General features: G+C 37.2%; 1 protein-coding gene across 2 annotated transcripts in view; it reads right to left on the minus strand.

Moving 5' to 3' along the window:
- LMO3 (LIM domain only 3) overlaps positions 1–16,082 on the minus strand; it is a 57,662-nt gene extending 41,580 nt beyond the window's left edge. The window contains exons 1-2 of one of the 2 annotated variants that reach the window (XM_062195511.1): positions 16,043–16,082; positions 10,971–11,184 (exon numbers count right to left, since the gene is read on the minus strand). In XM_062195511.1, coding sequence (XP_062051495.1) covers positions 10,971–11,184; positions 16,043–16,082 — 254 coding nt within the window. Of the gene's footprint in view, positions 1–10,970; positions 11,185–15,139; positions 15,165–16,042 lie in introns of those variants that run through there. The other variant, XM_062195509.1, reaches the window with a different exon arrangement.
- Positions 16,083–16,314: the final 232 nt, after the last annotated feature.

Here is a 16,314-nt window from a genome sequence, read left to right on the forward strand (position 1 = left end):
ATTAATATGTCGACTTGCCAACTTAAAATCAAACATACACCTATAGCATAACTCAGGAAATAGCAATAATCAAGTGACCAAATCCTGAGGTCTGTTGTCAGATTCATATTGCACAAGTATTACTTAATCACAATGGATCATCAATGGAACCAAATAAAAAGATATTCAAAAAAAGGTACCAATTACTAATAAATGAAAAAAAAATCTTATTTAATGCAGCAGGTAAACTCTGTGATCCCAAATCAAATTGATTTCATTATGGCCCAAGTGTAAAAGTTTTTTACAGTGGTTCTCAAATGGAAGTATTATCACTTCCCTAGGGGATATTTAGAAATGTGCAGGGGGATTCGTGGTGGTAACAATGACAGGGGATACCAACAGCCAGGACCATGGCTGCCCCTAAAATTTGCATCCTTTGCTTTTACTCAGCCCAGCCACACAAAGGCCATCAAAGAGGCCATCCTGTCTACTCTACATAGTATTTCAATCCCCTTCTCTCTGCCACTCATAAAAATTCCACACTGCTTCATTTCCTCCTCATAGTATTTATCACCTCCTAATGTACTCTCTACATATATTGTTGATTATCTACTTCCCCTAACTAGAATATAGATTCTACACGGAGTAGAGTTATTTTGGAGTTTTCTTCAGTGCTGTATCTCAGGGCCTTGTACCACATCATAGAGTGTTGTTTGTTAAGTGAGAAAATGAGGACAGCACTGCCAAGTGTTTCCTAAGTGATGTCAATTTTGCCTCTTGATAGCTCACCAATATCTGTGATCCAATATTTAGCAACACAAATAGTTAGGAGCTAACTCTATCTTACTCTATACCCAAAATATAACTGAGACTCAGCTTTACAAAAGGAATTTTATTGAGTCCAATTTTTACTTATTTAAAACCTCCCTTCTTCAAAAATGTTTCTAATTTTTTCCTAACTATAACTCTTCTCATATTGGTACCATAAGATATAAATATAATAAAACTGTATATTTTTTATTTGACTATTTAATAACAATTAGCACATTTATTAGTTGTAGAAAGTTTGAAAAATAACTTGCCCTGAAGTTCTTCCCAAGTTTCCTATCTTGAGGATCTTACTTCTTTACATGGCAAAATATTAGGAACACTACCTCTTACATTGATATTATATAAAATCAACTACAAATATAATATTATACATTTATTACTTATCTGAATGGAATGTAAATGACTAAGTAGTTTCATAAAACTATTAAAATGCAGAGTGAGGTGGGCATGTGGAGCAGTGGTTAAATCGCTTCTTGGAATGTTTCATCATCTATTAAGTTTCTGGGTTTGAGGGCTGGCTTTACTTCCAATTCCAGCTTCCTGCCAATGCACATCCTGGAAGGCAGCAGGTGATGGCTCATGTACTTGGGTCTCTCTTACAAACATGGGAGACTCAGACTGAGTTCTGATAGCAAAGCATGTAATCATAAATAAAAACCCTGATACAACCTTGTCAGCAAATTATAGAAGGAAAGGATTCCTCTAGCTTATGAGCTTTCTAAAAGTTTTTCTAATTGGTGCCCACAGAAAATACTACTAGTTTTTTTTTTTTTTTTTAAGTTTTAAGGCAATTTAATTACTTATAATTTCTTTGTGTCTTCCAAAGAACAAATGATCCTCAATAGATATTCACATGAATTACTTACAGACCTGAAAATTATACTCATAATCTGAGAAGAGTTGAACCTGTGAAATGCAAATAAACCTGCACTTAGCTCTAACACGCACATCTGGTATTAGAAGTTCTGACTACTTTTTCCAGCCACCTCCCCCACCAATTTACCCAAGTAAATAAACAGGGACAATCTACTCATTTTACCTTTATATAACTATTGGTCAGAATATATTTTTATTGAGCAGTTGCTAAAAATAAAATAAACACAATGCCCTATATCATAAGACATATGGTATAACATACTTTAACTTTCTGTTTTGATGAAAGGACAGTTTCTAAGAGATTCTGAAGTCTTTCAAAAATAAAAAAGATAATAATTTCAAAAATATATAACTATGTATCTCTATTAAAAACATACAATTGTCCTAAAAGTTTTAGAACATACTAATAAACTAGCAATACCTAAAATTACCTATTCCCCCCATGATGTGCCTTTTGGGACCCCAAATAAAAATGAGATGGGATTTTTTTCTCCTCTGTGGTGTTTAGATTACTATTAAATGTTAGAATATTTTATGAAGTTCCATACCCCCTAACTTATCCTTGTCATATTTGATATTTATGTTTGCTAAAACTGATTTTCTGCTTTTATTAATAGGATGGATTTAACATGGATGATGCTCTACCACATTAGTAATAACAATTTTACTTAAATATGGCTTTGCTGCACTCCTCTGCAAATAATCTTTGAATTCCTAAGAGTCTTTTATTTTCCCAGTTGCCCAGTTGGAGAGTTTTTAATATTAAATTGAATCATAACAACACATGCTGATTAGAGTCTAACTTAATACACACAGCTTAATGTTAATTTTCCAACTTCAAATCAGGGATCTGACTATTCCAAAATGAATATTTATCTCAAGTGTGATTTTATTTTGAACTTAGTAAAGCCCACAGCTAGAGATTTTTGCATCAAAAAAAAAAAAAAAAAAAAAGAAAGAAAACTAACGCTGGAGAGCAATGGAAATCTGCAAAACATTTAGAACATTTATCTAACTACAGTAATCTTGTTGAGAAGAAAACATTTATCAAAAAGTGTTGATCATTTAGGGGCAGAAACCAGGAAAGATGTAGGTAAATGCACAGGTGACAGATGTTGGAAGTTTGTGAATATGATAAATATGTTGAAGAAACATAACCAAAAGTTATGCCTGAGTTCTATTTCCTTCACAGAGAAGTTATCTATTAAAACTGATAATAAAAGGATAAAAGCAATAAGCAAAAAAATGCTTTAAAGTAAGAAACGAAAATCTTGAAGGTTAACATTTTGGTGTAGTGGGTTAAGCTGTCGCTTGCAGCACTAGCGCCGCATGTTGGAGTGCTGGATTGAGTCCCAGCTGCTCTGCTTCCCATCCAGCTTCTTGCTAATGTGCACGGAAGGCAACGAAGGATGGCCCAAGTACTCGAGTCCCTGCCACACATGTGGCCACATGGACTGACTTCCTTTCTCCAGCTTCAGCCTGACCCAACCCTGGATTGTGGCCGTTTGAAGAGTGAATCAGTGAATCAAATCTCTCTCTCTCTTTCTCTCGCTTTGTCTCTCCTCTGTCTGTGTCACTCTGCCTTTCAAATAAATAAATAAACCTTGGAAGGAAGGAAGGAAGGAAGGGAGATTTAAATGCTGTACTTCTTGTTCCACAGTATAGAAACTTCTAGTTTAAAGCAAACCTCTAGGCTGGCGCTGTGGCTTAACAGGCTAATCCTCCGCCTTGCGGCGCCGGCACACCGGGTTCTAGTCCCGGTTGGGGCGCCGGATTCTGTCCCGGTTGCCTCTCTTCCAGGCCAGCTCTCTGCTATGGCCCGGGAAGGCAGTGGAGGATGGCCCAAGTTCTTGGGCCCTGCACCCACATGGGAGACCAGGAGAAGCATCTGGCTGCTGGCTTTGGATCAGCAAGATGCGCCGGCCGCAGCGGCCATTGGAGTATGAACCAACGGCAAAAAGGAAGACCTTTCTCTCTGTCTGTGTCTCTCTCTCACTAACCACTCTGCCTGTCAAAAAAAAAAAGCAAATTTCTTATAAATATCATGAAAAGGGAAACGTATATGTAATCATCAAAATAAATGTTATGATAATAGGAATATAAATTGAAATAAAAAGTTATAAATTCCCTTGGAGCTGAGAAAATCAAAATTGGATGATAAAAGTTAAACAGAAATAAATTTAGATATTTTATAGTTTTATAAACTTGTCTTTCATCTTAGCATGGTGAAGAGTCTATAAGAACAGATCAGTGGGTGCTGACGTTGTGGCTCAGTGGGTTAAAGGCCTGGCCTGCCTGCCTGCATCCCATATGGGAACTGGTTCAAGTCCCAGCTTCTCCACTTCCAATCCAGCTCAGTGCTAATGTGCCTGGGCAAGCAGTAGAGGACGGCCTAAGTCCTTTGGCCACTGCACCCATACGGGAGATTGGAAGCAGCTCCTGGTTCCTGGCTTTGGATGGGCCCAGCTCGTTGCAGCCATTTAGGGAGTGAACCAGTGGACGGAAGACCTCTCTCTGTGTCTCTCCTTTGCTCTGTAACTCTAACTCTCAAATAAATAAATAAATCCTTAAAAAAAAGAGAATTGATTAGTGCAATAGTCTAAACTAGTGAGAAATTGGCTGGCATTAAGTACCTGAATTTTTAGTTTCAAAGCTTACTATATGATAAAACAAACAAAAAGAAGAAAACACTTTTGAAAGGAAATGTGGTTAATGCAAATGCTGTTTTATAAAATACTTGGCCAACTGAACAGAGTATTCCTATTTATATTTTTACTTTTCTTGTTGCCAAGATAATTGTACAGCATTTACAGATCACATACTTTAGCATTTATTGATAAAAAGTGAGAAATGTTAATTAATTCTTTTTGAAGATGGGATGAGGCTACAGTATACGATTCTGAATAATAAGAGGTGTTCTCATAAGATCTGGAAAAGTGTTTTCAAAATAAAGTTAAGACTTTAGGGCTAACGTTACAGCATAGCAGTTTAAGCTTCCCACCTCCACACCCCTTTATCTGCCACGCACTGGTTCAAGAACCAGCGTCTCTACCTCTACCTCTGATCCACCACCCTGTTAATGTACCCAGGAGGCAGCAGATGACGACTCAGGTACTTGAGTCTGTGCCACCTACGTGGGATTCTTGGCTTCTAGGTTCAACCTGTTCCAGTCTTGGCTGTTGGAGATATTTAGGGAATGAACCAGCAAATTATTCTCTCTCTCTCTTCTTTCTCTCTCTCTCTCACTCTGTTGCTCTGCCTTTCCAATAAATAAATAAATAAATCTTAAAAAAATAAAGATTCAATTTTCACAGAAAGAAAATACAGTAGTCATTTAGGTTGGTGTAATTCTTATATTCTTTTTATATGAGGCAGAAAACAACTACATAACACATTTCTACAATGTATATATTCATCAAAATCATTTTAAAAATCACTGCTTTCAGCATATTTTAGAAATGTGATTCCTTAATAAATTATGTTTATGCAGTAAAAACAGCATTAAAATGTATTATTAGTCACTTAATGGAAGTTAATGGTCAGTTTATAAATGAACTGCTGGCTTACTTTGATATATTCTAAGAGCAACCAAAAATAGAGATTCTTTCCCAGAATTCTATGTATTTATGAAGTGCAAAATAAGCAATTTTAGCAATTCTCAAATGTAGTTCTTCCAGATGCATTTAATCCTAAATACACTTGTAGAAACAGATTTTTTTTTTTTTTTTGCTAAGTCAGGTATGTCTAACTTACCTACCCATCTTATGTATAAAACTACCCTGACTGAAGAATTCCGTGTAGCATAATCATATTTTTAAAACTAGAAAGACACAGAATGAGTATGAAATTTACTATTCTTGGGGAGGAGGTAGAATTTTTCAGTGAGTATCTCACATGTATAAACAAACCAAAAACAAAAATCCACAAAAGTAAAATAATTCATTATACTAAATACATAAATACTTATTCATTAAAAATAGCTGCATTGCAGAATTAGGATAGAGATATTGCAGATAAATTTATAAATGCAATTCTGTATATGGGTTAAATATTTTGAACAGTAATTTTTGCAGGGTAGCTGTCACTCGGGAAGTCTACTGTGAATCCTCCAAGCTTTTCCCCTAGTGAAAAGCAGTCATGTAAAGTATTGTACAAAATGATCACTCCTGACTTGTGCATAGTCAACAGTCTGAGATGTTTGAATCAGAATCCGATAATACTTTCCTATCATAAAAGGAAAAATAGACTTAAAACTACAACTTCTTTTAAATGTGTGAATAAGGTAGAATATTTGTGAGGACTGTGTAATAAACTATGGAGACCAATATATACGTAGGTCAAAATACTTCATGACACTTAGATTAACTCACACATTTAAGTATGACAATAATCTCCAATAAAGTGTTTAAAAAACTCAAATGAAGCCTTTAGAGAAAAGCTGATTTGCAGGGAGTTTCATTTCAGATGAAAGCTTATGTTTTTAGAATTTGAAATGATAAAAATTGATTTTTCAAATACTAATAATGCACTGCTTTCCAGAGAAAATGTTTCCAAATGCCTAATATAAGAAAATGTCACAATGAAGAAGAAAAGAAGAAATATTTTATTCAATATTAAAAAGCAACTGCACTGTGAATTACCAGAAAATATCAAGCTAACAACATATTCATATTTACTTTTAAAGCTATAATTATGCACCCATATAAATTTAACCTTACATAAAGAATTAGAAGCACTGGGTCTGATCAATGTGAGAAAGTTCTACCAAGACTGATGCTCTATGTAACATTTTATTTTAATTTTCTCTTTTAGAGTTATTATATTATTATATTAAAGCATATAAAATTTGTATTCAGCAGAGCAGGCTTCAAATCATTTTAGTTAATTGGCAACTATGGCGGAGCATGAAGCATCCCTCTTTCCCAGTAGTTTCATTTTAAACAGATCATCCTCACATATAAAAATAGCAAATTGCATTAAATTTTATATAAGACATTTTACAGCATCTCGCATAGGAACAGCTATAAGCAGCTTCTACGGCATATATGACAGCAAACAGCTTTGACTAAACTCTCTGGCAAGCGATACATAGAGATTCAGGATAGGATAGAGCCTATATCGACTTACTGCTTAAAATACAGCACAAAAAAATTGCAGGCTTAAAAAACAAGCAGAATTTGCCCAAAAGTCCAAGTGCTAAGTTCTGGGATTCTTTATGGCCTCCAAGAAGAAAATGAAGATATTATAATATTTCTCCCAGATTTGACTGTTTAATGCTTGCCATAAAGTCTGATTCTAAAAACAAAAAACAAACCAAAAAAACCCCCTGATTGTCCACTGGCTGCTTTATTCAAATTTTCCAAACTGAAATAAGGATGATAGTTAGCCGTGAGTGGAGTTTTTTAAACGTCATTCTAAAAACTTTGCTATTTTTACATGACCATTGTTATCTACTTCAGACACTATTAACTTTAAACTCTAACTTATGGTTCAAAGATGCTTTTCTGTCTATTTTGTCAAAAGCTCATCTTTACAAAATATAAATGGCTTTCAATGTGTTGGACAGATTCTTAGCAGATACATTTCTGGGGCTTGGCATATAACTTTTGATGAACAAATCAAATTCACAGTTTCAGAAAGCATGTTAATAGAGGAAGATTTTAAAAGTGAACCCTTCTCTTTCTTTATCCAATGGGTTTCCATAGGAGGAATACAATCCCGCAAATGAAGAAACGCTAAGTCCTCCGATATGTTCATTTTATATTCTACAGCAAAATAAGGTATTCTACGAGGTCTACAGATTAAAAAATTAACTATCCCACTGTTAAGATTTCAAACTCTACAAAAATCATAGAACATTTTTCTTTTTCTTAAACAGTTAATGTGCCACAAAGGAGAGAAAAGTTAGAAACACATCAAATTTACCACAGTAATAGTTTATATAACCCTTAAGAAAATATCTATCTCAATGTTTATATTTTCATATTATTTAATATCTCAAATCATTAATGTTATCATTATCATCACTCAACGGAACACAAAGTGAAACTCAGCACTTCAAGACTTGTTGCTCAGAGTTAGTAATGGGTTTTTTTATTTTTGCTTTCTCTTTGGAAGAGCAAGTTTATTAGGAAGCTAAATACAATTGGTAAACAATTTAGCTTTCCTCTAAGTATGAATAATTATCTGGTCCGAGACAATACCCACAATCAATAATTTTTCAGTGCAAATAAACTACTTTTGTTTTTGTAAATTTTCCATATTTTCACATAGGTAACAATGACTTAGAGAAATACAAATCTAAGTTACTTATGACCTGCTTGGTGCATCCAAGAAATCGTATAATATCCAGGGGCTCAAAACAAAATAGAATAATCAAGCTTTTCACAACATTTAACTGGTTAAAGTTTAGCTGTGTGAAAATGCAAGGAGGAAATATGCTGAATTATGGGAGAAATTAGAAAAAGGATTGTCAAAACTCTGGAAAACAGCCACAGAATACTACATGTTCACTTATCTTATTATAGATTTTATGTAATTAAATAAACAAAAATAAACAATCAGTAAAGATTTTAGGTGTACCTCCTTGCTTCCCTTTGTTAGTTTCATTCATTGCCTAAAATTATACTTTTCATACAGGAGGGCTTAATAAACATGTTTGAATGACTACACATAATCAAAGAAACTCTTTGTAAACGAGAGCTGCTTCACTGTATTTGACTTAGCATATGGAACCATACTATTTTCACTAGCAAGTCAGGGACATACACAATCTAAACATCTATACATTTAATTGAGACACATGCTTACCACATAAAACTAAACACCGTATCCGCAGCATAAACTATAAAACACAACATGGTGTTTTGTACACACACAAATTCTCCATTTCACTTTTACAGTTTGAGGGTTGATTGAGTTGCTGAAGAAGTCCGGTATAGACAGTAAACCTTTGGTTTGAATAAAGGATACACATGAGACTGCTAACATAACAACTGGCCACTAATGTGGTAATGACCAGTTTAAGAGGAACTTGTACTCTGAGAAATGAACAAAGTGGAAGTCAGGATCAGGGTTTATAATTGAAAGAGTATAATAGATTTCTCATACAATACCCAATGCTAAAGGTTTAAGCCTATCAGAAATGAATGTAAAGTTGAACCACAAAAAGCAACATACACTGCCTTAGAAATAGTAACAATTTCTGATATGACTTGAGACTATCAAATACTAGTTTAAAATCATAATTTTTATTACTGGAAGAAAGAATAAAACAACACAAATCTAAGGTTACTTTCTCAGCTGACTACTGTACTCACAATTGTAAAGCTGTTTCACTCACAACCCAGTGTATCATTGGGAAATTTATAGTACTGAATTTAAAAACTAAGTTCTTTTAAATGACTTTCTTTGAAGTTGACTTAATTTTTGTCTTTTTTGATTATTAAAATACCATAATCTTACCCAGATTACACAAGTGTCTTCCAAAAGTTCATAGAAGATATGTATTATGAAAAAAAAAAAAACCCTAGGCATGGATTTCAAATTTTTTGCACCAAAAGAAATTATTTCTTAATTAAATTTTCCAGGAACTTTTTGAAATATTCTCATCTACAAATCTCTTGCTTGGAACTGTAACATAACTCCATTTGAGACTTGGAAATTATAAACAAATGCAAAAGTCCAAAGGAGTCCAAAAACTGGGACTATGGTTAGTACAGACAAAGGAAAACTAGAAAGCAATGTTAAATCATGAAAAGCAAATACAAATGCTTTGTGTAAAAATGAGACTCCAATTCACAATGGGCAGGGGAGAAATTTTTATTTCAAAGGGAAAAGTTCAAAGACTGGAAAGTTTAAAAGAATTCACATTGTACAGTGAAATCTGATTATTTATGCCACCAAATGAGAGAAATTTTGGCTGGTGAGAGTTGCTTCCCATTGTTGGCACCATGCATCCTTTTTGCACACTTGCAACACAGAGAAGTAGTAACAAGTGGTCATAATTACTTAGGAGGTTTTCGGAAGAGGCATTCCTAAAAGGAGGGAAGTGGGAAATCTGACATAGTCCTGGATGCATGCTCTTATATCTACTACTCTTCAAATGATATATTTTTATAGAGAATGAATCTGATAGAGAATAAGTGAATTCTGTACATGAAAAAGGACCAAATTCCCCAGAAGACACCACCCCAGTTGACCGAGCTGGTTAAGGAGTTAGTGCTGACTGATAAATCTTTTGTCATCAAGGAAAAAATTTCTAAATAAATTGCTTAGTGTCAGACTAGAAAAATGATTAATTGTGTCAAATATGAAAACCTAAATGATGCCATATATCATTTCTCTAATTTGATAGATACTACTTTATTAATATAAGTAATTTGCAGTTGAATCAAGTCGCAAAATTCTCTGAAAAGCAAAATAGAAGTTCTTCAATAAAAGTTCTGTGCTAAGTGCTACACACTGGGAATCACATTTGGCTGGCATCATAACTGGGAACATCTGTATTGTCTTGAAAGAATTCAATTGCTCACAGTGTGGAGAGTGGTTATCATTTCCTCATTATGATGCAAGTCTTTACTTTGTTTGTAATCCATAAAGCTACTGGCAAGTCTAAGGCTGTCCTACGCATAGTGATGTCTTTGCAAAGACCATTCGGAATGCCACGAGGAGACGATGTCTTCACATCTGAGGAAAGTTTTTCAAACTGTATGATAAAAATACTAGTAAATCCCAGTTAAGAATTTAAAACTGACTTCTTCTGGAAACAAAAAGGGCCACTGAATAATTTTAGAAAAATAGTAGGCCCCACCAAGAGGCACTATTTAAACTACTTCCCATATTGTGTTTTGCAAGTTAAACATTTTAAAAATAAAGGTTTTAAAGGTTTATTCCAGGAGCTGATCCATTCCTATGTGTTAAGGTGATCCTACCTTTCCTTTTACACTTGAATAAATAACCCATATGCTGATTTCTGCCAAATGCATCCTTGACATTAACTAGCATTTTCACTGTAGGGAGAGGAATAACTGATTCCTAAATATGAGTTTCCAAGCTAGCCAAGTTGAAACACATTAGATATTGTGCTCCCTTGGCCATTCCTTAAGCAATAATATGGGTAACACACTGGGCAACATTTTGAAGTTTGATAGGTCAACATCTTGCAGGAATATAAGCTGGTGATGAGGAAATAAAACAAGCAAACCAAAAAAAAAAAAAAATACACTTACAAATGTATTTTAAAAGGCATCCAGTCATCACTGGTGTGCAAGGATAATTCCTACCTCAGATAGTCTCTGCGACAAAGGATAAGATTAGCTTTAGTGTACAGGGTCGAGCCCACCTCTCCCAAACGACAGTCACAGCAGGCACACTTCAGGCAGTCTTCATGCCAGTATTTGTCCAGTGCCTTTAGAAGATACCGGTCCTTGATCTTTCGGTTGCAGCCAGCACAACCTTTCGGCTTGGTGTCTGGCTGGACTGAGAGCATTTGTATACCTAAAGGAAGACAAAAACAGAAAAGAGAGCTGAGACTCCAAGACAGAATAAAAAGATGTCAGAAGAACCTCAAACAAGTTAAATATTTAATATTGAATTTTTGTAACAGTATGAGATTTTCTGTTGTAGAAAATCAAGCTAGATCTTTGGAAACAAAAAGTCTGAAATTCAGTTCTTACTGGATCATCTGTCGTCACACATAAAAAATTGGTAATAGTAATAAATTCGTGTTGTACCTAATAAGTTGACATTACAGATGAGAAGTTCAAGAACATTAAATTATTGCATAGGGCCCCTATTCTCTGTATAGAATGGTTTTTATAAAAAGAAAATATGAGTAAATGGCTAGCAACCTGAAAAGAAAGCTATTTAACAAACTAACCCATGCATAGTCTACAGGAGACAAAAATCAGTTTTGTCTAACTGGTTAAAAATTTCACTTAATATGTGCTTGATGGGAGAAGAATGTACCCTAATCTTCCTTAGTTTAGAGACGTTTATAGCTAAGTACATAGTACAGCAACAAGAAAAGCTGGCCAATTCCATATTGCTTGTTTGCATCCAAATACTTTCTTCTGTGTCCTTGACATTTCAAAGTATTCATTATGTTAAAATAAGAAAATATATTTATACTCACAATCATTAGTCAGTGCCTATATTACTGGCAGTTTTCTTAACTATAACAACACGCTTGTATATAAAAGTAAAGTATAAAATTAAATAATTTATTACCATAAACATGCAGTTGTTTGTTTTAGAGGAGAAGGAACAATAGAAGGCAAAGTCTAAATATACATATAAAGTTTACACAAACATGCCTGGTAAATACATACATATGCTATATATACGCTATATTAGACATAGGGATATTCATATATTTTAAAATGATATGCATATCATAAATAAAGGAATCTGGCAGGGTTCTAAGGGTTTTACAACTTGATTGAAATCTTTTTGGTGATGGGTATTCATCTTTGAATTTCTTATTTCCTAGGTGTCAAACACCCAGCCTTGAAAAAAGCTGGGAGTAACCATTCAAAGCTTCACCTTTATCAAATAACACATTTTAAGTTCCATAAGATAGTGTAGGCATCATCAATTCCAAATTCCCTCATTTTACAAATTATGATACAGAGGCGCAAAGAGAGATTAAGGGACTCACTGAAAACTGAATGGCAGTTAAACTAGCTGTAGACCTGGGGCAAAGCGGCCTTCTTACAGCCCAGAGATCTTTTTGCTAAACTTTGATTCCTCTCCCAGGGATAAACTTTTAAACTTAGACATAGAAGGATCCAAAGCACCAAATGCGCCTGCATTTGAAAGAGTTTCAAGAAGAGATGTGAAGCTCCAATTTTCTGCCTTTTCTGTACATTTCCATTCTCCAAAATAGCTACCCCTTCTGCAGCTGCTTCTGACACGTTTAGATAAAGGCTTCACCCCTGTTAGGTTCACAGTCTTTTTTGTTTGTTTGTTTATATAATCACAGGCAACCTTACAGTCGAGTAACTTTCCTACCCACCAGTAATCTAAGACTTGCCTATAATATTGTTAGGTGTTGAACTTTGATAGGAAAAGAACTTGCCTGGTGGAGCTGTGCAGTAGGGAATGGCAGGGAGGAAAGTAGGGTGGCTGTGCTTTCTGAATGATATGCACAGCCGTCGTGCTGGAGCTGCAGACCAGCAGCTGGATTTGTACAGAAGAGCAGGTGGTATCCCTATAGCCTGCTTTCTGTTCCTTTTCTTTGAAGGAGCTAAGGGCCTAGTGTAGATTAATCATAACCCTTGATAGCTCTGCTAAATCTCACTCTCTAGAACTTCTAACAAATGAAGTTTCTTTGATCCGAACTAGTTATCCTCTTCTAGCTAGGTTCCACAAGGAATGAATCCAATTAATTACAGGGCTGGACAGACACAAGTGCCTCTTAGCCGCCCACCTTGGGGGAGGGGGAAATTTTGGTTTGTTAACTGACATTCTGGATTTGGTGGTGGAAAACAGTCAGAGATATATTAAGACTAGTCATTCTAATTATCTAACTTATAAGTTGATTATTTTTTCAAATCACAAAGATCAAAGATGAAGACATTTTAAGAAACCTTTCTTAGTTTTTAGTAGTAGGCAGGCTCTATTCCCCACAGTTCTGTAACTTCGATTTGGTGCACAAGGTCAGCTATCTTTACACAAAATGCTTTGCAACCAAGACAGGGGATGCCAACATTTGGCACAAGCAACGCTACCCCGCTTGTCTTCACAAAATGTTTTTGTTGTGTTGACATTTCAATTTAGCACTCAGAGGCCAATTAATATTTGAAACTCTTACATTCTCTTTGGCCTTGGGCATAAAAGGAGTTTGGTATTTTACACTCCATCCCAACACAGAGAACACCATCACATTTCTCTTGAAAATGGAATCATTCAATGCTCTGCAAGTTAACTGCAGAAAAAGAACAATTCTGTAGTCACCACGTTGCCAGGAACCTGAAAGGCATAAAGCAGTCAGCGTCCTTCCCTCGTCACCCAGAAGAACACGTCTGGGTAGAGTTATGGGTTCGTAGCTGAGAAACATTTCACAAGTTGCTCATAGCACATCAGGGCTCATAACTAGTTTTAGATTGGCATGTAAATTGTTCCGAGGGAAATTCTTATTGCCTCTGAGACTCTGCCATTCTGAGTTATTTGACAGTTTAAGGGAAATCATAATTAAAAAAAAAGACATAAATAATAGCCTGTGCAGTGTGGTGTGCAGAAATAAGTAGAACCATTTCATTGAAACTCTGGTGAGCTTTTAATTGCCTGGATTGCATTGTGAGGCGGCCTAACGGTTGATTGCCCCCATTATGTTCCCTTGTTCTATGCCATTCATCCGCACAGTCTCAGCTTCAGTAGTTAACACAACAAAGTAACCACAACTCCACAACACACAGGGGTTTAAAAATAATCATCATCGGCATAAAAGATCTGCAGCACTTAGACACAGTCTTTTATAATTTTGGACCAACTACACAGAGCGGATGGGAAACATTGTGTCCCTGTCGGAAGATTCACAGAGAGCAATTTGGACCAGGGCATCCCGTATACAGGGAGAGTTGGAAGAGCTGAGGTGCCTCAGAAAGATGCTAAAATGGGAATGCAGGTTCTGCAGCTGGGAGCAGTGACACAGATTAAAAGAATTTGGCCAACACAGCCACTCCATTGCCAAGAAGTACCAAACAAAAGATTCTCTCTCCTCCTGCCCATCTTCATCCTCTCCCCAGCCCCCAACCCAGATTGGAAAGCTGGATTGGGCCTAAAAGCTTGTTTCTCTCTGTTCACTGGCCCAGAGCATCCCTACAGGCTGCAGCCCCCCTAAGGGACAACAATGCAAATAGATGTCCCCAGATCTCAGGCACTGGAGCTGCTTAACTCTGTTCTGCCCCTTCAACTCCCAACCCCCCTCCCTCCCCTGCCACCCCCCTCCCCTTTTTGAGCAATGGAGCTGGGAACCAATTTGATTCCCTTTTTCTCCCATGCAGCTGCAAGGCTCAGAGATACTGACATTTTTCCACTCTTATCAGTTTAATTACAGTTACCATGGCAGCAAAGTGCTAGTGCTTGGCAAAGGCCAACAAGAGATTTGCAAGACTGAGTTCAATTTTGATGCAGCTCACATGCAAAATAAAAAAAAAAAAATAAGAAACATACATACACTCTAACAAAGAATCCCTTGAGGAGTTTACCCTCCAAGCTTTTGTGGTTGTGTCTTTGCAGCCACACAGGGATGGTTTGCAAAGAATGTAGCAGTATTTGTTGCATCTAGCAAGATTAATTGGTTTAAGCAGTAGTCTTTCAAAGCAGTTACAACAATAATATTGCGGATCTTTGAGAAAGGCACATAAACAGCGGAAGAGCAGCAAGGCTTTGGAGCAGCGGAGAGTGAAGAGCGCCGGCAAAGTGCATCTATGATAGATTGTAACCTTACCAAAACTTTTCTCCTTTTTCAGCATGAGTTGACTTAGTCGTGCCTGACTTGCAGCAGCTTCTCATGGAGCACCCAGCCCAGAGGCAGAAGGCGAAGGGAGGGTTGATGTGGCTCAAGTGCGGACCCGGTGAGCTGCCTACCCCGCCGAGGACGGACTATTGTGAAGCCACTTTGGGAGCGGGTCGGAGTGGCGGCAGAGGGTGGGGGAAGGGAGACGGCTGCCAGACAAGACACGGCGCACACACGGAGCCCCTCGCGGTGTGGCAGTGTGCAAAACGATGGCGAATGACAAAGCCACATGCTTCCCTAACTCTGCCCGTAATCCTAAAATCCCAGAGGCCCCCTTTAGCTTCCTGGTAACAAATGGATTTGATTAAACTGTCACATACAGCGTTAGCATAGCATATCATGTTCAATATGAAAAAGATCATAAATCTGACTTGTATTTCATAACAGCAGTCTGGGTAGCCCCTGGAAGAATGTGCTGCATCAGTTTGAATTTCAGCCCATTAGGACCTAGGCACCCCGTTCCGCTGGGCCACTTCCCTCCCCCCCAACCCCCCGCTGCCACCCCCAGACACTGCGACTTTGCCTTTGCACAGGAACGGCGTTTGGTTATTATGGCTCTGGGGAGGGGGCGAGGCAGAAGTGTCGACAAGAACTAAAATACTGCAATTTCAACTCTTTTTTGGGGGGGGAGGGTGGGGAGGTATCATGAATCCCAGTAAGTAATGAGTGTGGTGTCCCCCAAGCTACGCAGGAGCGAATCGCGTCCTCCCTGCGACTGGGAGCAAAGACTTCCCCCGATGGCAAACTCTGCCCGCCCCTGCGGGCCCGGGAGTCAGGGGTGTGAAAATGCTGCAGTTGGTGGTGAACTTTGGCTGTTATGCACTCGAGTCGTACTTGAGCCGCTGCGCGCCGCAGCCGCTCGCCCTCCTTCCATCACCAGCGTCCGCCTGCATCTATTTCATGTCTCATCATAAAAATAATGAAGCCTCCCATGATTTAAACAAAACCGTCTCAGCAGAGCTGCAGCCCGAGTGAAAGTTGCAGCGCCGGAGCTGGGTGGCAGCTCCGGTTTATGCCTCATTAAGGAGAGAAGCTGGGGAAGAAAAAAAAAATACCCACATCCGCACACGCACGCGCGCACCCGCAGACACACACACAGCACAAAT

This window comes from Lepus europaeus, chromosome 6 (genome assembly GCF_033115175.1).
Source record: "Lepus europaeus isolate LE1 chromosome 6, mLepTim1.pri, whole genome shotgun sequence".
Lineage (NCBI taxonomy): Eukaryota > Metazoa > Chordata > Mammalia > Lagomorpha > Leporidae > Lepus > Lepus europaeus.